Source organism: Antrostomus carolinensis, unplaced genomic scaffold (genome assembly GCF_000700745.2).
Source record: "Antrostomus carolinensis isolate BGI_N321 unplaced genomic scaffold, ASM70074v2 scaffold8330, whole genome shotgun sequence".
Taxonomy (NCBI): domain Eukaryota; kingdom Metazoa; phylum Chordata; class Aves; order Caprimulgiformes; family Caprimulgidae; genus Antrostomus; species Antrostomus carolinensis.
Genome location: NW_010287691.1, coordinates 1 through 22,210, shown reverse-complemented (window position 1 = coordinate 22,210; position 22,210 = coordinate 1). Strand labels below are relative to the sequence as shown.

At 40.1% G+C, this 22,210-nt stretch overlaps 1 protein-coding gene across 1 annotated transcript; it reads right to left on the bottom strand.

Moving 5' to 3' along the window:
• Positions 1–1,768: 1,768 nt before the first annotated feature.
• On the bottom strand, positions 1,769–20,914 carry TBX18 (T-box transcription factor 18; the record flags this gene model as incomplete). The annotated part of the gene is made up of 6 exons (XM_010163819.2): positions 1,769–3,786; positions 5,898–5,992; positions 9,713–9,777; positions 10,970–11,137; positions 17,698–17,869; positions 20,771–20,914. Coding segments are annotated over 6 exons (1,369 nt in total), but the record flags the coding sequence as incomplete, so codon positions are not given.
• Between the last annotated feature and the right edge of the window lie 1,296 nt (positions 20,915–22,210).

Genomic DNA, 22,210 nt, shown 5'->3' with positions numbered 1-22,210 from the left:
CAGTCTTTGAATTTCAGAGCTTACCTTTGAGTCACTTCCTTTGGTCTTGCTGAAATTGTAGAGAAAATAAAGAAGCCCAAGCTCTTAAATTTTCCAAATGTAGTAAAAAGTGTTTGAATACACACTTTAATATATTTTCTGTGGCATTTTTGTAAAATACAGATATATAATTATAGATATAATGCATATATAGCATTTACTATATTGATAAAAAGCTAGTCTTTTCACAATGACACACCAGTAAGTATTTACAGTATGATTCAAATTTTAAGGAACAAATGTTTCAAACAATATTGTGTGGTTATATGATAAGCATAATTTGAGGAAAAATAAGAGACCAGTTCTAAAAAATTCCAAATGATAAAGTACATACTCTTGCCAGGAGCAACTCCATGAACATCCATGCACAACTTTTTTCTTTCACCTTGTAGGAACATGCATGATTTAGCTCTTCCACATTTCTAGTCACAGCCCTTAAGATGACACAGATAGTTATCTTTAACCTTTCTTAGTACAGATTAATTGTATCATTCTTCCCATTTAAATATTTGTCCAACTGCAACATGTCAAAGTTTTGGCTAGAGCAGGAATTACTATACACAAGAAGTTCCTTGTTAATTTAAACTAATAGAGCTATGACAATTTACATAACTGAAAATATGCCCATCTTCTACACATCTTAGAAGCATTTCACAAATTCTTAGTGTGAGGTTTCTCAACAATGTTTTTAGCATTGCAGGTCTTTGCTAGGAGGTCTGCTTCAAAGGACACTGCAATGCCAATACAAGTGACAGACCTGAAGTACACGAATGCTTTGTTATCCTCATATATGAACGCTACTCAGCCATTCATCTGTAATGTACTGTCCACAGTACAGCAGATGTAAAGATTATCTTAATCTTTAATGTACTGTCACCATTTACCATGAGGCAGAGAAATGGTATTATCACATTTTACAGAAGAAAAAAAAATTGATAGAGAAAGGCTGAGTGAATTGCCCAAGGTCACTTGGGAAATTTGTGACAGCAAAGAAGCAAACCCACATCTCCTCAACTGCAGGATCATCCTCTTGTCTTTCCAGCTTTGAATGAGAATTTTCTAAGTGTGTTCTTTAACATAAGCAAACATGTCACTAACAGAAATAAAGCCTTCTCCAGGTATGGGCTTAAAGACTGCTGTGGTTTCTCTTCTATTCTCAAATAATAAAGAGATAGTGAGAGGGTTGTTTCTGCATGCACTATCTCCAGCCCACTGAAGAAATACTAGCTGCAAAAAGCCTTTCTTGAAGTGGGAGCAGCTAACCATGGTTTGCCAGAAAAGATGTAGGAACTCTTGAGAAACACAACAATCCATCTTCACCGAAAAATCTAACGGAAAAAATGTAAAATCTGAAAGGCCTTATTCTCTTTCAAGGCAAACAAGGGAAGCATTTTCAACTATATTTGTACCCACTTTGCAACACCTGCACAATCTAAAGGAGGCTTAGCGTACTGTTGAAGACCATCTATTCTCTCAAGCATTACAATCTGGTCTACAGCCTCCACGGTTCAGCTCTGACAGGTGGGCAGCAGAGAGGCAGTTTTCACAGCAAGACCGATGCACACCAGGGCTGTACAGGTGCAGATGAGGGCAGAGATTTTGCCACAAGTGTCTCCCTGTGTCCTTGTCACTCCGGAGAAGCACAATCAGGAGCAGGTTGTGATTTGTGTTCTAACAAGCACCAGTTAAAAACAGAGCTGGGAAGGAAGGGAATCTCTCCAATTCCAGGGCAAAAACTGACTGAGAAACAGAGCAGCAGTAACCTCATGACAGAAAGGAGGAAAAGGGAGATGGATGGCTCCCTGGAGAGAGGGACATAGGCTGTAGGTGTCATACTGGAGCATTCAAAGTAAACTATTAAAGGAATTTTGTCTACTGTAATCCTGGTCCCAGTGTGGCCGTGTTACAAGGAGGCAGCTGTGACAAAATTCTGCTTTCAGCAAAACCTGTGGGCACACTGGGCACACAATCTGCCTAATTGCTACAGGCGATGTATTTATGAGATACTGAGGATGGAGGACTTTTTGCCCTTACTAAAAAAATTTTAAAAACAAACCCAAAACACAACACACACAAAAGGGTAAAACAAATAATGGAATTTCTCATCCTGCTTATTTTTCCTAAATCAAACCTGCATTTTCCTTTAAAAAAGTAAGAATACAAAAACAAAGATACATTAGAATATCTTACTGTCCAGTAAATGTCTTGTAGGCAATATTTATGGAGGAAAAACTGCATCACGCCCATCCTTTGATTAAAATGAAGCACCTCAAAGTTCATTCTGTACCACGGAATGACGCCTCTCCTGCTGCTGATTTAAATTACTCCTATCACCACAATTTGAATATGCATTATTTGTCTTCAAATACCTAAACATAAATCTAGAGTAATGCTGAAAAAAAAAAAAATCCTAGTAAGAATGCTGTGCCGTTGATAAGCTAAAAACAGCGTATCATGAGAAGGCAAACTAATCTTTCCGTTTACTTTGTAAATAATCCATTAGCTAAACTTCTATTTTAGGCTGGATGCTTGACACTTAACACTTAAAAGTCCAAATACCCTTCATATCCCTTATAACAGAGAAGAAACTTGTAAAAGGCCTTTGGTGCATCAGCTTATCATTGTATGAATGTTTTAAAGAAACTCACTAGTACTATAGGAAATGTAAGTGGGCTTGTTTGTGTTGTTTAATACTCCAAGTGTCATTTCATTCTTTAAAGGGGTTAGAACAGAGGAGGGGGAAAGGGGAGGAAGTCTTACTTAATTTGTTGCATATGTCCCAATGTGTTATACAACTAAGTGTATTATACCAGAAAACTACAGCAGTCTGCGCTGCAACAAACTCTGTGTAACTCAAAATAGGAGAATAATCTGGCCACAAGCAAATCAAAAATTTGGTGAAACTTCCTCTCACATTATATATACACACACACTTTACAAGCTACGTCGACTGTCCTTTCATATTCCAAAAAGAAATACATTGCAGACACCAAACATACTGTACTTTTACTTAAAGGCTTCATCAAACCATATGTGCAGACACTTGAGAAGACGAGAGTGTTAAGCTTCCTAGGGTCCTAGAGTCAAAGAAATTCTGCTGCCCCCCACTGCTAAGTAAGTGCACTCCTTCCACGGGGGGCAACATCTGCCGATCCGTCATGGTTCCACTTGGCGAGGACCCCAAGAAACTTCCTTGGGAAGAAACGATTTTCTCAGGACTGGCAGCCAGTTTAGGGGATGTGGAAAAGTTATATCCATAGAGCGCACAGGGACTGTGCAGTCTAAACGTGTTGTAGGAGCCTTGGTGGGTTTGATTAGTGGTAAAGGCATTGCTGGATGGGGATGGCATGATGTACTGAAGCTGTGGAGACATCCCTGAAATCTGCATAGATAAGCCAGTCTGTGGGCAGCTGAATGCATCCCCATCGTTGCCACTCATGGACATATTCACAGTTGTGCTACTCGACACACCGACATAGGAGGGAGTCCTCGGGGGTGCAAACGTCTCACTGGTTTGGTTTGTGAGCCTGTTGTAGGTTTCAGCCAAAGAAGTGCTGTATCTGTTCAGGGTCAAGCCTGAGCGGGCACAAGCTGTGTAGTCAGCTGGAGCAAGGCTACAGAGCTGGCTAGTGTTGGGACTGAGGTGGAAGGCTGGAGATGAGCAAGGGGAACCCGGCAAAAGGTGAGGGTGGGTAGATGGCACTCCACTGCCAGATCCCTGGAGTAAAGTAGAGGAACCTGCATTTCCTGCAAGAGAATATTGCAGCGTAAGAAGCATGTTGGGAAAGGTTCACTTCCTAGGTGACAGATCAAAACCTTTGTCTTTTATAATAACCCTTGACATGAAAGATGGCACAAATTCATTCGAAAAAAATGACAAGTACAAACGTGTGCAGGGGTGCGTGTGCATGTGTGGCACATGCGTATTTTTAAAGAACATAAGTTATGCTTTTGCCACCACCACTCGATACTTAGAGCTCCTTCCCAAAAGGTTAACTATGTATTTGACATGGGAAGCAAGCTGCATGGCAGCTAAGATGTAGTCAAGCAAGTACCACACCACAGGAAGCCTTCTTCAAAGTTATGAATTTTGTATCGTCTATGCTGTCGCTACACCCCAGAGTGCGTTTCAAGCGCCCTATGCCTGACTGACTGTCAGAGCACCAGCTACAGAACCAGCTCCCTGGCTCAAATGATAGAGGCTTCCACAGTTCAACAGCTCCAGGAAAGTTCACAACTTCAGAACAAAACTTCAGAAAAAAAAAAAAAACCCTTCTAACTTCAAGTCAAAAAAAATTGAGAACAAAACTTGAGCACAACTTCAGGAAAAGCGTAGGCTGAGTGCTGTGCACGGCTGCTTCATTTCTTGAACGGGTAGGTGGAGGTTCGGGTTTGCAGCAAACTGTTCACAAACTGTTCATTTACCGATATCAGAACTTTTTACACAACAAATACCAGTGCTCGGTGCTCCTGAAAATGCACTGCTTGCTACAAATAAAGTCTTTTCTCATGACTGAAAGCTCCCCGGCTGTAAGAAACAATTCCTTTTCTTAGAGATTATATCTCCCCAAAAAATGAGCATAGAAAAATTGATTTGGGCCTTTCACAGTCTCCCAGGCAGAAGGCACTTAACATGGAGACTCTCGTGTTTGTGAATCACGTTAACTATCGAGCAGCTTGATGCTGCAAAGAGATACATGCTGTCAATAAGTTAACAGGTTTTCATGATAGGTGAGCTAGCAAAAAGAAAAACATATTATCAGTGAACTCTACCTGCCTCTTTTTGCTCTACTGAGAAGCTACAGCAGGCACAAAGCACTATGAGACGCTTTTCAAGAAATCCTAGTGCAACACATACTTATTTTTCTTCCCATCTGTGTCAATGCCTCCGCTATCCAAAGGTGGGCACCTACAGCACTACCAACCAGGACAAATTTCTAATAGCGTCTTTCAGTCTCAACAGAAGTTGACAAAAGCAATTTCTGTGCATTTCCATATTTTCTAGGTTTTTGTTCCAAAGAGCTTAAAGACTTTGAAATACTTTATCAAGAAGGCAGGAAGGACATTTGTCAATTTGGTAGCAGGAAATGCAAAGAATCAAGAGCAGTATGTCTGATTTAGCTGGGAAACAACTGAAAGGTTTTCTATAAGCACTGGGGTACACTGGAAATAAAGGAACTCAGAAAAGAGTACAGAGACTCCCCCCTCCGTCCAAAGAGGCCATTTCAATACCCCCGTCCCCCACAGCACTACCTCTACAATGGAGAAACTGGGAGCCAAGAGGTTATGGATTGGGGAGCAGGAAAAAAACAAAATGGAGAGGAGGTCCATTTTTTCAAGCTCTAGGATGCAGATAAAGTTTGTTTGGACTTTTACTGAATAATTTTTAAGTCTTTAAGAATCAAGGAGGCTTTCCAATGAGGTAATTCAATTAAGCTTGCCACTATTGATTTATTACTTAAAGGACATTTCTTCTCCCATCCCTTTTTTCCCCCTCTTAAAACATAAAAGTAGTTCCTGTATTGGACTCTGGATATGTATAATGGAAGTGATCTATGAAATAGCTCTGCCTTGTGGATCTAGCTGGAGCAGGACACTAAGGAAGAGGTTATTCCATCCTTAAATACATGTGATCTGTTTTATCTTTACAACCTTACATTTTTACTGCCACAGTGATTAAGTCAGCATTAGTTTTGTAGCTTAGAAGAGTTCTGACGAGAGGTGATGGCCTGCACTGGGGTTGGTTGGTTGCCTTTTCTCTGCAACTGACACACTCATCTAGATTTTTATAAAGAATGATGGGTGAAGCTTTATCTTCATGTATTTCTGTTTTGAAAGAATTCAAAGACGACCGTTACCTTGTTTAGGTATCCCAGGTATATCTTCAAACGTAAGTGTCCTCAGTGAAGGTCTCCAGAAGGCATAAGACTCTACCAGAGCTTCCAGTCCCATTCTATTTACAACAAAAACATCACAGTGTCATGAAAGAAAGCTGTATTTTGTCACATTTCTCTGCACAAAAATTAGTAACATTTCAGAATTATTTTGAGATTCATTTTGTTTTTTAGAAAAGAGCCTTATGTGCTAATCCACGAGATCGCTGTGATCTGCAGTCACTGGGCTGGCAGCATGCAAAGAGTTTTCCATTTCCACAATCTGTCAGTTTTGGCTTTTCAGTTTTGTTTTTTGTTTGGTTGGTTGTTTTTGGTGTTTGGTGGGGTTTTTTTGTTTGGTTGGGTTTTTTTTTCCCAGGGACACACACACACAACTTGGCTAAAATGATGTTAAATGTTTTTCTTGTATAACACTTCCTCAAAAGTAGGGACAGAGGGATGATTTCCTATTTCTGTGTAGAATAAATGTGATCCACTGACAACTTCTATTACAACAGGATTCCCAGTCACTACCAATGAGTTGGAAAATCGTGCTTACAACATGACCAAGCCCTGGGTGCATAGCTCTTTAGCTTCTAAAATGTGTAAAGCAATGTTGTGTCTTGCTTATTATGTGCTGAGTAAAATTAAGATTTTCAGTTTCTAAAGGCAACCGTGACACATTTCAATAGTCATGAGAAAACAGCAATAACCAGGTAGACAATTGTGGCAGACAGTATTTAGAAGAATCTCCGTTTCCTGAGGCAAAGGTTCCTTTGTTTTCTGACAGAATTTTATGAATAATGCACCTCAGAGGTATCATTTTGCTGTTATTTTTGGCTCCTGGGCCCCAAAGGCCTGTTAAGTGTCAGCATCAGGCACACACCAAATACAAGTGCTTGCCTTTGAGCAGCAGCACTCTGTAAACTCAAATTATGCAAAGAGCCCAATTTGAAGCTACCAACGTGTTCTTCTGACACTGTTCCTTGCCCACTGCATTTCCAGCAGGATCACAAATGTATTTCAGGAAACAGTTATAAAGTATTTATTACCTAAACCTGGACTAAAAAGATAGCCTTCATTTTCTGCAGCAATGGTGAATTTTCATTTCTAGTTAAAGGGGAGATAAAAGCCACCTCCTGGAGGAGTGTAGCCAGGGTGATAATTTATACAAGATGCCTTTGAACAATTTCCACATTTTATCACCATCCCAATTTACGCTATCAAATGGCCGAGTTTATTTAACAAAACAGCTATGTTTTTCCTGAAGTATTTAAAGGGAGAAATTCTGGTCCTTTCCTGAGTAAAAGTTTTTATAGGGTCAAACTTCAGGCCTAACTGAAGAATGAAACTATTCTCAGCACATAAATTCTGTTGCACTTTGCAAATGCACAGGGAATGCTTTTAAAAGGTGAAGCTACTGATTTCTGTAAAATAGCCTGTGGGACTGAACGGGAATGACCTGAAAGGGAGCATTTTTAATTAAATGGAACTATTGCATGCAGCAGTGCTGAGTAAGATAGATGCAAGAATTACAGCAACATTGAAAAGATGGATATAATAGTTCAAGATATTGCCTATGCCTAGGCAATAAGTATACCAGCTAGAACAATGAAGATAACCAAATATTAACATTTAATTTCAATGTTCAGCAACAGAGTAAAATAATTATCAACTGAGTAGACCAGTAATTTAAATTAAAAAAGGAAATTTTCCTTGACAATTAAAAATCTGAGCTGCATTCCCAGACACACTTATTCAGTGCCACAGAGCCTACCAAAGAAAACAGCAATACTGACTTCAGTAAACCAACGTCAATTTGCAAAGGACAAGAGTTTGCCGAGTCACTTCTGTAACAAGTGTGTTTGTTACAGTAAAAGCATTGAGACCTCATCTAAAGCCAGTTCCAAAACACTCATACAGAGGCTGGCCCGGCCCTTCCTACAGGACAAGACTCCTAACCTGTTTCCATAAACTGTAACTGTCTTTCAATTACAATATCCTGCCTTTTTTTTTTTTTTTTTTTAAATAATGCCTGAACCAAACTTATTCCTAGCAGCCAAATAGAAAAGCAACTTCTCTGGATATCCCCAGTCCTACAACTGGATTTGCATGGTTGCAGATGCAGTACTCTTACTGCACCTACATCTTCCTCAGGTAATACCAGGACTGTTCCACCACGTTAAACCCAGTTCAAAACTGGTTTCTGAATGTTTCCTTACTATTTTCAAGGGCATTTTCTCTTGTTTCATAGAACTTTATGGAAGAAATTCTCACTCCACTTAAACTCAGAAATTTCAGAGAAGTCAGAGTTTCTCACTTCTTTAGGAGGCTCCTTAGTACGTATTTTATAGCCCTGAAAAAGCATGCATAGCAGAGACACTGCCTACAGAGAGCTGTCAAACAGGGCACACATGGCAGCTCTTTTCTTCCCCAAGTACACACAGCATGTTTCGCTTCTTCACTCACTGCACTTATCTGGAAATTGCTGTTCACTTAATTTCAAACTAGAAGGCTACAAAGGAGGACAAAATTTTATGCCAGTGCCTGGGACATCCCTTCCAGGCCCCAGGACAGAGCATGGACAATTTTTTTCTTGCTAGAAGACAAAAATATTAGACATCTACAAACACAGAGTGCGAACTGAAAAGATACTTACAGTGGTTTCCCATAAATCTTTATAATGATCCCACCCCTTCTATAACTGTTCATCTTCTAAAAACTACTCTCATTTGCTGTCCAGTCTCAGCATTTATGTAACTCAGGTGGAAGCACAAAACTGGCATTAATGTTGTGGCCTCTGCTGAAAAAGCAGCTCAGTAAAACAGCTACCAAAAGATATTCTCTGAGCGTTCCTACCAGCACAGTCTGCTCCCTTCTCTGCAAGGCTAGGTCATAAATATAGCAGCTGTAGACACCAAATGCAATGTGGTCCCTGGAACTGATGTATAAAATGCACCATAATTAAATGCTGCTTTTTTTAGCTGAAATGGTTTAACATACAATTCATAACAGGCTTAAGTATTTTGCATGAAACCGTCTTTGGATAAAATACCTCATCAGTACTGGCAGCAGGGACTAGACCCAAGTCTCCACTTTGCACTACTCGGATTCCCCATTGCTATTTTGAAAGATTCATGGATCAAGAGAGAACAAGCAATTAATCAGTCCAACCGCAACAGAGGAGGTGGAAACCAGGCTCATTTCAAGGTCATCTATAGCCCAGTGGGAAAGGCATTCACCTAGGAAGTGGATTTAAAAATCCTCAGGCTAAAGAGACACTCGAACACAGGTCTCCCATCTCCTAAGCAAGGGTACTAAACATAAAGTTACTACACGAGGTGACTTAGTTTCTCCTCCTTTAACAGAAAACAATAAGCCATTTATCCATACTAAATGCCACTTACAGGCAAGAGAACCTGGGCATATAGTTTGACACTGGTATCTACAATTTGTGTCCCCAGACAAGAGAAAGAGGAGATTTCAGGAGCAGCCTGAAATCACAGACCTGAGTACGCACTAATTCCATTTGCAGCCTTCACGGTATGCCGCTGCTTCCGCCAAAAGGAAATCTGAGTGCATGAGTCCAGCCGAGTGCCAACCCATTCTTGACCTAGATGGTCAGAGCAGAAGGAACAGGAGCCCACCACTGAGAACATTACTGGGAAACCTAAGATGCTTTCTCAAGGAGTCTGAGCCCTCAGACTAATTTGTCTGTAGATACAGGTATTCCCTACGACTAGCCTCCATAGAACGATTCTGTCAGCAGCAGCAAGGCCACCTCCTTCCCCAACACCCACCTGTTACGTCCCGAATCTCTAAACCCCTTGGCGAATGGATTCCTATCAATCTTCAGACGAGTTATCTGTGAATATGATTAAAGAAATTATTATCTGCAAATTCAAATGCGAAGTAACACACAAAATTACTCTCCTGACAGAATTAAGCCGACAGTGGAGCAGAAACATCTTCGCATTTGAATGGTTTAAGATGGTTGTCCTGAAACACAGCAGAATGGGGGTCAGCCCTCTGATCATTATGTTTGCAAATCCCCAGAGAAGCTAATAGGTATTTAATGCTACCAAATGGCAGGTTGGAATTCTTGAGAAAAATCTTCTGGCAAATGTCATCCTTCACCTAAGAGAGCACACTGCCTTACTGCAATAAAATTTAAATTAAATTTTATTTCTGTACAGGTCAAGAAGGAAATGTGAAAAGAGAGATTATCTCTAGGCCATTATCCTCCATTAAAAAAAAAACAGCAACCCCCTCCCTTGAAATACTTGTAATTCATTTAAACAAATGGGATAGGCACCAAATAATTGTATTTCAGTATTTACATGGCTCTCCTGCTCTTCTCTTTGTAAAGACAGCAAGGCATACATAATTTCCCAAAATAGAGCTGCAATAGCTTACATGGAATTAATAAACTGTCACAACACTAACTATGGTGTCACTATGTACGCTAATACTTAAACAAGCAGTAATAAGAGCCAAACACTGCAGTCATGCAATCTGTGGTTTACTTTTGACTTTGAATCTGTGTGGACCCAGAAAAACTGCAGTTAATAATACGGGCTGAATGCAAATCACAAAAACTACTGTGACTTTTTTCAGACCCCAGCTTCTCTGTTGAGGTCCTGGGAGTTTTAAAATCACTGGAGTCAAAAACAAAAGTGCTTTCAAAATTATATCCAGACACGTACCTACACTTAAAGGTACAAAAACACCTTTAAAAACTAGATTGATCTTTGCCTTGCGCTTCAATGCTGTATTTATAATTAAGACACCATTAACTATGCTAATTAGACTGTGTGATCTCCATAGTAAGAATGACTTTTTACACGCAGCATCTAGCCCACACGGCCTAAAGCTTCAGCTACAGCCTCCAGACGCTGCTGCAATACTTCTAGTGAAATCTACTTGTGATACAAAAAAGGTTTAGAAAATGCTTCTTAGTAAGCAGTATAATAAAAGTATCTGCTTTTCTCCTGTCTCTTATTTCCCTGGTCTACTCTGAAAAGCCTGCAAAGTGCTAAGCAGAAAGCCAAAATTACCTGCTGATTTTGGTACGCTGTGACAGTAGTGAAAACTGTCTCAGGAAAGGAGAAGGCTTTCACTCCTTCTCCTGAAGGGATAGGCTTGACAGGTGACAGATCATCTCCGCAGTCTTTTCGGATGACGTGGACACGAGGCTGGTATTTATGCATAGAGTGAAGGATAATCTACACAGTCATGAAAGGCAAAAGATAACATTTATTAGAAAGGACACCCTGCTGTTTCAGGACTAATAGCTTTTTGGAACAGATTATGGTATGTGTTTACCATGCCACTTACTGGAAATCAAATGTTTTCTTTAACCTCTGAAGGTTCTTATTACAGTAGTCTAATCCCCGTGCATTTATGTTATTGCCAACGCTAAGCATTTAAAAATTACAACTCAAGAGCTCCAAATTCAGAGACTGGGTCAACTGAGACTGGCTCAACGCCCTCCCTCCCCGCCTCAAAAAAAACAAACAAATCAGGAGTGAAGTCCTGGTCCCACTGGAGTTAGGAAAGTTTTGTCACTTTTTTCCACTGGAGCCTGAATTTGATCTAACAGGATTAAGAGCAGCAGCATTTGCCTTTTGTTTTTGGAACCTTTGGGATATGCTTGGAACAATTTTTTCCCTGATATCCCAAAGGCTGGAAATATATCTTGCTTTGAACACAAGCTGAGACTCTCATACCCTGAAGAAGGAGAAACTTAAGAATAAAACAATAGCAAAAGCCAAAACTCTAAAGCGTTAATAACCTAGATTTATAATACAGACAATGAATATCAATACACAAACCTCTCCCAGCATACAAAAACTCAATTAAAAATAAATTATTAACAAGAAATATATGAACACAGCGCATAAAATTAAACACAAAAATACCTCTTGGTATTGCTCTCAAATTTTGGAGACGTAAAGTACAGAATTTTTCCTCTGTTTTACTCCACTTCAGCTAACCACTACTAAAATAGAAGATTTCAAGGAAAAAAATAATTGGAAGCTCAACTATTATTGTTGGAAGGCCTAAGAAATTAGTAACTTGATAAATAAATAGTCCTATGGCCTGTGGAACCACTAACCAGCATTCAGTGGAAGCTTTTTAATTTCCTGCTCCTCGAGTAGGCTCAGAATGTGCATGTGCTCGGGCACTCGACAGAGCCCCTGTGCCAGACACTGTGGAAGTTCATTCATCCAAACGACAGAGGACATTACATTCATTTGGATAAACTAGAGTTTGGCTAGTTTAATACACTTGGTCCTGGCCAGATGACATTACCCTGTGCTTTGGATAAGCCAAGTTTTTGGATAATCAAGGGTTTTATTAGCCTGTAAGTAAGGTTTTGACAATGACATCACAGGCTCCAATTAATTTGCTCAGGGAGCACCCTACGAATGTTCTCATATGAAGCGTTTTCTCAGTTTCTGAAATCTTGCACAGAGCAAGATTTTTATCATGCAAACTTGTATTCTCTTTTACAACACTCCTTTCAGTTCTCCACTGGCAAAGATCTACAAAATGAAGATGCAGAGAGGACAGCACTTTCCTGACCCCTTTTTCCTGTGAACACCCAGTGGTACCAGGAGAGACACTCATGCAACAGAAAAAAATTATTAAGGAAACCCCTGTTCCACTGTTCAAAGCCATCGCTATTCTGTGCCTCGCCATTTGCCTGAGTGCCGCTGAGCGTGCTGCCACGTTCTGTTCCCACCAGATTACTTCGCCCCATCAGCTCTGCGGTGCAAACTACTGCTTGCCTACACGGCAGAGGTGACTGTACACAATGATAACCCAGGCAGCTACCAACAGCTCTGCTCGTGTATCAGAACAAGTCACGAAGTCACAGCAGCATGGAGATGACCACCTCCCACTCCTTACCTAGGTGGCTATTACAGCTAAAGTGATCCTTGTCATCTCTTCAGAGCAACCTGAAATTGCTATACTATGCTATACTGAAATTTCCTGTGCTGACACACTGTTAGACAATCAGTAAATCCATAGCAGGATTTTTTTTCCTTGGTTTTGTACTGTGCATTGTACCATGGGATCTTTGTTGATGATCAGGACTCTGAATTCTAAATAGAATCGCAGAATCGTTTTGGTTGGAAAAGACCTTTAAGACCATCCAGTCCAACCAAAAAACCTAACATTCCCAAGTCCAAATAACACATAACTGCAGATCCCTGGTGAATTAAAGAGCGACGCTATGAGGACAGGACATAAAAGGAGAGGGAGATGCAAGACCCACTCCGAAAACCATTTCACTCCATTATTCTAAGCATCACCTAAAGCTACTGTGAAGAAAAAAAGTAGGGAAAACGCGATTCTGGCTTTTCATTTTGCATTGTTTGCACATTTAACAGCACAAACAGGATCTAACAGTTTATCTGCAAAAGCAGCAACTTTCCCTTTGTATCCCTAAAAGCCAACAATAAAAAACCCCGACCAGAACAAACCTCACCAAATGCCAAACATGACCCGGCATTACTTTCAACTCCCAGCTGAAGAGCCTGCCTCTCTCTACAAATCCCTCGCAGGACAGGACCAAAACCCTCTGTACAGGAACAAACCTCTCCCGACAAATGTAAAGTTACACTCTGACCAGTGCAGCTGTCAAGACATCATTATCGCATGGAAAACACAGCAGCAAGGAGCTCGCAGGTAGGCAGCAGGGCAAGGCAACAGCCTGGCAGAGCAAAGGCAGCCAAGGCACCTACAGGCACATAAAACCGGGATTCCTTTGGGATTATCTTCACAATATGGTTTTTGAGAGACATGGCTGTGATGAGGCCTCAGCGTTGACCCTGAGCTTGGGTACTGCCGTGGCACAAACATCACAGCCAGCACAAGTGGAAGCCGGATTGATTCCCTTTTAGAGGGAGATGCCAATCCTCCAGCAGCTCAGCAGTGCAGAGATTACCCATCCACATCCCCACCAACGGCATGGTCCTCACCTCGATGCTGTTTTTACCAAAAACCCTCCTTTATCCTCCCTGCAAAGCCCAGGCTTTCTGCAGTCAGGGAAGTGAAGTGTGTGGGGCCGAGGAGCATGGATTCCCTCTTCACAAAGACAAAAACTGCAAGTGCAAATGCTGATGTTTCCCAGCTTTTCATTGTGACAAGAACATATAACTACCCATTGACTGTAAGCAGAGCTCACTACTTGGAGCCAAGTCTGGGCAGAGTAACAGTCCGCTTCTGCTTCCAGCCTCACCCTACTTTCAAATGGGGGAAAAAAAAAACCCCAACCACCAAGGAACAATTAACAGGCTAACAGCCTCATTTTCACTAAAAGTTAAAAGATGTTCCTCTGCATCAAAAAACACTCAGTTGAAAAGCATAGAAAACAGCATCAAAAATATTGACTTTTCCCCTCTACTGAAATTCAGATTAAAAACTGCATGAAAACAGAAAAATCAGCCAGCTGTAACCAGCCGGAGGGTGAGACTGCTTTTACAATGCAGCACTTACCCCACAGACGAGAGAGGGATGAGAGGCATTAACAAAGAGCGCCCAGATCACGCACTTCTCGGTTTCCTCACCATCACAACTGAGGTGAAAGAGACAAATGCCACAGTACGCGTCTTAACGATACCCCTACAAGCACGCAATCTTTCCAAAGTAGGGACTCCCTTTTGAGATCAAAAACACACAAGGAAAACATATCCTTAAAAATTTTGTTGGATCTCCTCAGCCTCCAAGTGGGAACCCGTGTATCGGAGAGTGTCCTACGTGCAGATGTACTTCAAAATCTCTCCATAGAACAGCACTATAAAATTACGTTGTCACAAACTCCCACTCAAAGTACTGATGAAAATAGCAGCAGGCAGCAAGGAGCCCAGAAAGCATTTGAGCAGCAAAGCAAGTTGTCTTAGAGATGGCTGATCTCTTTTCACAAGGAGCTAATCCCAGGCCAACGCAGTGCAAGGGGAGCTGGCTGCCATGAGCTACTACCACAATACAAATGCTGCACAGAAATACTACCTTAGCGTCTGTTTGCAAACGCTGACCCCAGTCCCACAGCCACAGGTCACCTCTCTCACTGATTCTGAGAGTTAATATCTAGAATAGGTAAAAGGGCTCTGGGTTGATCTCCTGCGAGCTCCCTACCTCAACACCTGCAAGATCAAAACGTAGCTCCAGGATTTTAACACAAAAACTCTGCAAAAGCTGACACCTCTGAGAAGCAAGGGAAGAATAAAGGAACAATTTCGACAAGGATTAAAGCCCCAGAACCAGACAGCATGGAAAGCACACCAAAAGTACAACAGCTAAAGCCCAACACTACCTGAACTACTGGAGGAATGATGGCAGAGAGCAGAGACCCCACCGAGGTTTCTCTGAGCCATTCTGCCTAAGCAGGAGGGGAAAAAAACCAACTTTCTAATTATCTAAAATATACCCTATCTTCCATACAGTGTGAGAGGAAGAACACTTGATGCAAAAACAAATATTCAGGCAACAGTACAGTCTTGAACCCTAGCTCTTCTGATCCCCCATCCCTCCCCTGATACCCTCTTGAGAAAAATAGTTCCTTCCTGCTTATGAGAAACAATTGTTTTTTATATTCATCACAAAATATGATTATTCGTTTTCCATTATTGCTGGAGGCATTCAGAGGCTACATAGCTTTTTCAATGCAGCATTCCACACTACCATAGCTTTAAAAGAAAAAATGTACCCATTGGAAGAGACACTTTTCTGCTTTCTGCTTTTGCCTTTTCTGGTAATTATGAATGACATGTTTGCAATTTCCCAGATTTGAGAAATATGAAATTATTTTACAGTCATCCTTCTTTTGTCCTTTTATTTTAATACTTAAATTTCCATTTTGGGGAGGAGGGGCACTGCCGTAGCTCTGAATCAGTTCAATGTGTCTCAAATCACTGTACTAGGGCTTTGCTTCACTAGTTTCCAAATCGAAACACTTCACTAAAGACCAGAAAATTTATATCGCCCCACATTGTGAATAATGGTGTGTTGTGTACGCTACACAGGTTTCAGTTCAGAATAAAAACAAAGCTAAGATCTGGGATGGAAAAAATACAGTAATACAGTTCTCTACATCGCTGAGATTTTATCACAGGGCAGTCTGTGACTGCAAGTGCACACGGGTGGACCACAGTGCCCACATATCGCCTCTCTGAAATGGGTGAGCACAAAAACCAGCCGGCCTGTCCTCCGTTGGAAAAGCGACATTTTACCCATTCGCATCTGCTTCACTTTTTAAAGCCCTTACAATAGACTCAGGACTCAGACAAAGCAACTCCCACTCGAGAAGAGTTGCAAACACACGACCACTGAGGAAACTAATGGAACTACATGTGCTAACCTTAACTCAGACAGACACTGCCAAACGAATCTCTGTAACTATAACTCTGGAGAGAAGCAATGTAAAACATCTTTCTTACAAGCCTGAAGAAAAGCACTGCTAACTTAAGAGATGTGACTACCCCCGCATCCTTTCTGAGAAAGAGCACAATAAAATTATGAACAGTATCATACAAAAGGGAGGCTTTTTATCCTTGTTATCACATTCACCAGCTCAGCCCAGCCAGCCTCCTGTATTCCTGCCTCTGTAACAGAGAAGCTGTAGCCACTGCACAACATGACCACAGTCTCACATTAATCTCCTTTGCAAACGCGGGGGAAAAAATCCCATACTTAAACTTGGGCAACGTACTGACAAAATACCTGGCTTAATGTCACAGAGGTAAAACTACACTGAAAGATGCATGTGGTGTGTTTGTACTCGGCACCAGGTAAGTTTTCTTTCACTCCCTTCTGTGAAGGAGCAAGTATCCTGCTCAAGAAATAAAGCGGGCTACGCTAAGGACAATGGAATCCACATCCTGTCTCAAAACCTGCCTCCAACATCTTAAAATTCTACCGCTTGGAATTCGATGCTCCTTCTGAAAGGAAGCCAACATTTGCCATTTATTCGCAAAATTAAAGACCTCACTCTGACTAAAAACAATTCTCATTTTTAAATTATTTCCTAAGGTGTCAAGTAAAACTATTTTAGGGATTGCTGGAAAGATACTGGCTTACATCTGTCATGTTTCAACAGTTTTGAAGAGAAAAGGAAATATTAACATAACACATTTTGTCACATTAGATAATGTCATAACTAAACAATTTAGAACTTGCAAACAGAACACTCATACTGCATACGTCTTCGCCAGTCTTTTCGTAAGTAATGAGCCTCAGCTGTGAAAGGGTCTTACTTCATAAGGTATGTAATAAATCATTATCAGAGCAAACCCAGCTCCCATGTTGTTCGGTTTTGAGTGCAATTATTAACACCTCATGGGATTTCACACAAATGTTTAGGTTAAGAAAATAGTTAAGTGTATTTTTATTCACATCAAGTTATTACCCACTATTAATGTTTCTTCCAGCCGCTTGTGAATTTAAGCATCCTTTTTGATCGGAGCACAAGTTGCGAGTAACACACTCGGTGGGAAAACATAAGAGCAATTCTGCCCCTTCGTATTAGGCAATTTAGCCTTGTAAAGTCTTACTTTGCAGAAGGAGTTCTGTTTTTGAGGGAGGAGTAAAACAGCAGGCTCTAATAAGCAGTTAATTACCGGAGCAGAAAGTAAGCAGATTTTAGATCTGGATGGGAAAGTTCCAAAAGAGCTTTGAAAAGTCAAACCTATTTCTGGCACCCTGAAGATGTACGTCAGAGAATTTCAGGGCTGAGCAATGTGCCTACATATAATACTGCAGAAGAGCAAGTACTCACATGCCCTTGATCATCCAGCTCGTTATTGGTAAGCTTCAGTTTGTCAAAGCTGATCACTTGTCTCATCCACGTCTCCCCAGAGGCGGGTGAATCGGGGTGAATGTAAACACGAGGTGGTACCGGGGAGTCAGCATTACCAGCCACCATCCACTTGGAGCTATGATAAACATACCTATAAAAAGAAAACAAACACCTATAACCACAAAACTCTAAATAATTTATCAGACCCATTCAGTATTAATAAATCAGGGCCCATACGTACAGCAAGAACCCATCAGTTAATAAAACATGAAAGGTCAATAAATAAAAGGAGTTTTTTTTTAGTTTCAAAACATGGCTCTGGTATCTGCAAAGTAAGCTGAAAAACCACGCTCTGATCTGACCTTAGTCTTCCTAAAATCAGTAACAGTCAACACTGGGCTCCACACTGAGCTTTAAGCTGGTGTCAGTTCATTGATTGCTAAAGCTCTGCTCTGAACGGGCATCAGCAAACAGGGGAGAATCTGGTCCTTCATTTATCAAATCAAGTAGTAATTCCATATTTGGAAGATTTAACATATTGAGTCTAATATAAGAGTCTATAAATAAAGCTACTGAAGGGAAAGAACATTATGATTGGGAAAAATAATGCAAGTATGTCAAACTATACTCTTGCTATTTCTGCAAGACCATATTAATTGTCTTGAATAGTACTGCAGAAAGGCTTAAAAAAATCAAAAAACACAGCCCATATGTCATGTGATAGGCTAAAGCTGACAAAGTAATTTTCTAATAAAAATAGTACCTGCTCTGGCAGAAAACTTATTTTGAAGGCAGACAGACACTTCACAGGGCAATTTAAAAGCAGTAACTGAAAATTTCAAGGTATGGTTTTCAAGTACAGTAAAATTCCAGTAATTCAGCTATATTTTTTAATAAGACCAAGAAATACTTTATCGAATCATATGTTTGCACAATTCAGTTCCTTAATAAAAAAAGACAACATAGTTGGAATTGAAAACAAAATGATCCAATACATGCATCGCTCTGTATAACTTGTATCAAGCTGTAAAACTAAGCTCTAGAATGGTGGCGAAATTCTCTCCTAGAGACAAATTCTCAACTCCTGATCACACAGTCAACAGTCGTAACATTTTTTCATTTATTTTATATTTGTTAGTTTATACTAAATGCATGCTTTCCTTACAAAAGTAAATAAAGTCCTAAATGCACAAAAAATATTTTGAGGAACAGCTTAAGCTTCCAAATATTTACAACAAGGTCCAATAATGTTAGAAAATAGACCTAGATGTAATTTTCTTCATTTCCATGTAGTTTTCCTATCTGCTATAACAGCTAAAGACTAGGCTCCATGTGACTGTTGCTGTATCTTTCAAATTCAAAGATCTGCAAGACAGTCTGTAAAGCCACATGAACAACCAAAGTTAAAATAACAGTCAATAATAAAAAAAAAAAAAATCATAGATATCACAGCAAAGAATTAAAAGTGGCATCAAGTAAAACATGTAAAACATTATTATTTAGTGGGGTGGTTAAAGGCATGGTAGTAATACATGATTACAGAGATTTAAGTTTGCCAACTAAGAAAATACTGCCCTCCATACAACTTTTGTTAAGTTACTGTAGTTATCTGGGCACCGCGTATCACCCTGGGTGTGACAGTGCAGCTCACTATGACTGTATTTATTTTAAATGAATGAGGTTTAAACAACTCATATTCAAAATAACTGGTTTTAATTTTTTGTATTAATATTTTTATTCAATTTGGAATCATTACCTCACTTTTTCTATGAATTAAGGAACTGCTCAGACCTTCTAGGAATTATATGGTTAGACTGCAAAGTAAATGCACACATGCAGCACAAAGCAAGAAAAAGGCTTTCATTTGAGCTGCACTGCATTGGTCCAAAGGAAAAAAAGCATTTTTCTTTTATGGTAGAGTCAGAAAAGCCTCCCCTAACTGTATGTTCTGGACATCCCCAGCACTGGTATCTGCACCTTGTTGAAAAACACAAAATCTAAAATGGTCCAAAGCAACGTCTTATACACCACAAGAGAAAAGGACAAAATTGCAGTCACTGAGGTAAGCACACACAAAAAACACAGGGCAGTGTTTGCTTAGGAAACAAGGCAGCATTCCTGCAGAACCAACCTTTTAGTCTCAGTCTGAAATATTCCTAGTTCCACAATTAAATCTGCAGTGGTTTTCCTTACATTATACTAAGTACAGGGTTGAAACAATCAAACTAGCAATTGGGAAGGACCTGATCCTGCCTCCACTGAACTACTTGGCCAGGTTCCTCCTGGCTACTATGGAGCAGGGGATCGCATCTGTAAAGTGGGACCTGCAAAACCTCTACAACTCACAGGAACTGCTGCGGGCCCGATCCTGCAAGCATTGCTACAGGATCAGTGGTTTCAGCAGAGTCTAACTAGCTCCCTCGAAATACGACTGCCCTCGCAATGGGGAGAGTTTCAGCACATAATTCTTACTCTCAATGTTCAAAGAATAACTGCTTTTGTTCCTCACATTATTCTTCAGACAATAACGCCATTATTTTTTTTTTAAAAGAGTAATTTGAAACTTTGTGAATCTAAGCAACCAAATATCTGAGTGATAAACAGCTTTCAAATTAAATTAAATAAGCATTTTGAACTATCACCAAAGAAGCATACATGCCATCAAATCAGACATCAACGCTAGTAATTAACGTTAATGCCATTTAGCACTAGAAAAATTTGTATCTTCATATTTTTTTGTTAACAGGAAATAAACCCCACAAACATGATGAGGAATAACATTTCCTGACCGCAGCAGAACTGCGCTCTCTGAAAGCGAAAACCTGAGCTTCTGCCCCCCACACACCATAAGTGAAATGTATAAAGAGCTTCAACAGAAATTTTAGTTGGTTTTGCATGCTTGGCACAAGCTATTTTTTTTGAGATGAAAATAGGAATCTGAAGGAGAGTTAAACACGACCTTCTCCTAATTTATATAGTGTTAATATATTCTTCCAAGAGCCAAGCTCCCTATGGCTTGCATCGTATGTTTTTTACCTTAAAGTCACCATACCTGTATCTTTTGTTATCCACTGGCACGATATCCATAGCAATATAATACTGCTGATGTGGGTCTAAACCTGAGATCTTCACCCTCATTGCGGGAAACATCCGCCTGAACAAGGAAAGAGAGAGGTCATTTTTAATACGAAACAGACTCGGGAAGGGTTGTTTAGGAAAAGTAACGGGTTCATGGGATTTTTCTCGTTCTTCCTTTTAGCCTACGGAGTCCTTTTGGACGATTACAGTTACACAGCCATGAAATGGCCCATTCGATATGTCAAAACACATTTTTAAAGTGCATTTACTCGAACAATACTTCGTATGTTTTGGGAAACGCTTTGGGAGTACAACTATTACCACATCATTTCAACTTTATTGTTAGACAGTAAATCATTTGGTTTTGAGACTTTACTTTAGCAGGACACGCATTTAAAGCCCGTTTGAGATATCAGCTAGAAATTTATTTCTGGAGATGTGCAAACACCACCTCCACCCAGGAAGACCAATACTTCCGAGAAATGCAAACTGCCACTGAAGTTTCAACTGACAGCAGCAAATGGCGTTATCAGCTCTGTAGCAGCAAATTAGAAAGTTAAGTCCACGGTGGTACAATTATAACACCGCAAGGATGCAGTTATAAAAGAGCAACGTGCCATGCTGTAACCCAACAATATGGTCTTTATTGAGACGGGACTTCCTGTCTGCAACTTACTAAAGGTGAAGTGCAAGAGCTACTCTGTCTTTGAAAGGTATAGTAAAACTTCTTTATTGAAAGCAGAAACGAGGTAATTTAAAAAAAAAAAATCAAAACAAAAAAACCCCAAACGTTCACGATTTAGATCCTTCTGCAGAGAAAATTGAGTAATTAACCGATGCGGTGGTTTTAAGATAAAAATGCATTTCTTAGCTGACATTTGGCATGCCTTTTATCAAGAAAAGTTATTTCTTGAAGAAAAAAAAAAAAAGTCCTAGTAACGAGCTGACTGCAAGCTAATGAAAGGTACTTTTTGGTATTTTATAAACGTGAAAGCCATGCCAGTTTATTCAGTATTTGCTACTGTTCTAATATAAACATATATTTTATAAAATCAATTAAAAGTCGTTACTGGAAAGAAAAATCCTATCTTTATTATTATCTGAATAAGCAGGAGGGGAAACCTGACTGCGGTTAACTAGTTTTCGCTGTTATTTCAGTGCACCTGTAAGATAAAACAGAAAATCCCCGACTGGACTCTCTCAAGACAAATGTTGCTTTGTGCTGCTTAAGACTGCGTTTCAATCATTAATAAAGCCTCTCTGGAAATGGAGAAGGTAGCATATGGATTCAATAAAAGACGTTTTTGTAATTTCTAATAAGTTCAGATACTTTTATACCAGCCAGGTTTTTACCATGTGTATCCACTGGAAAGGGGAAAAGTTTCCCCTCAGAAGGACGCGGCGCTCCCAGACC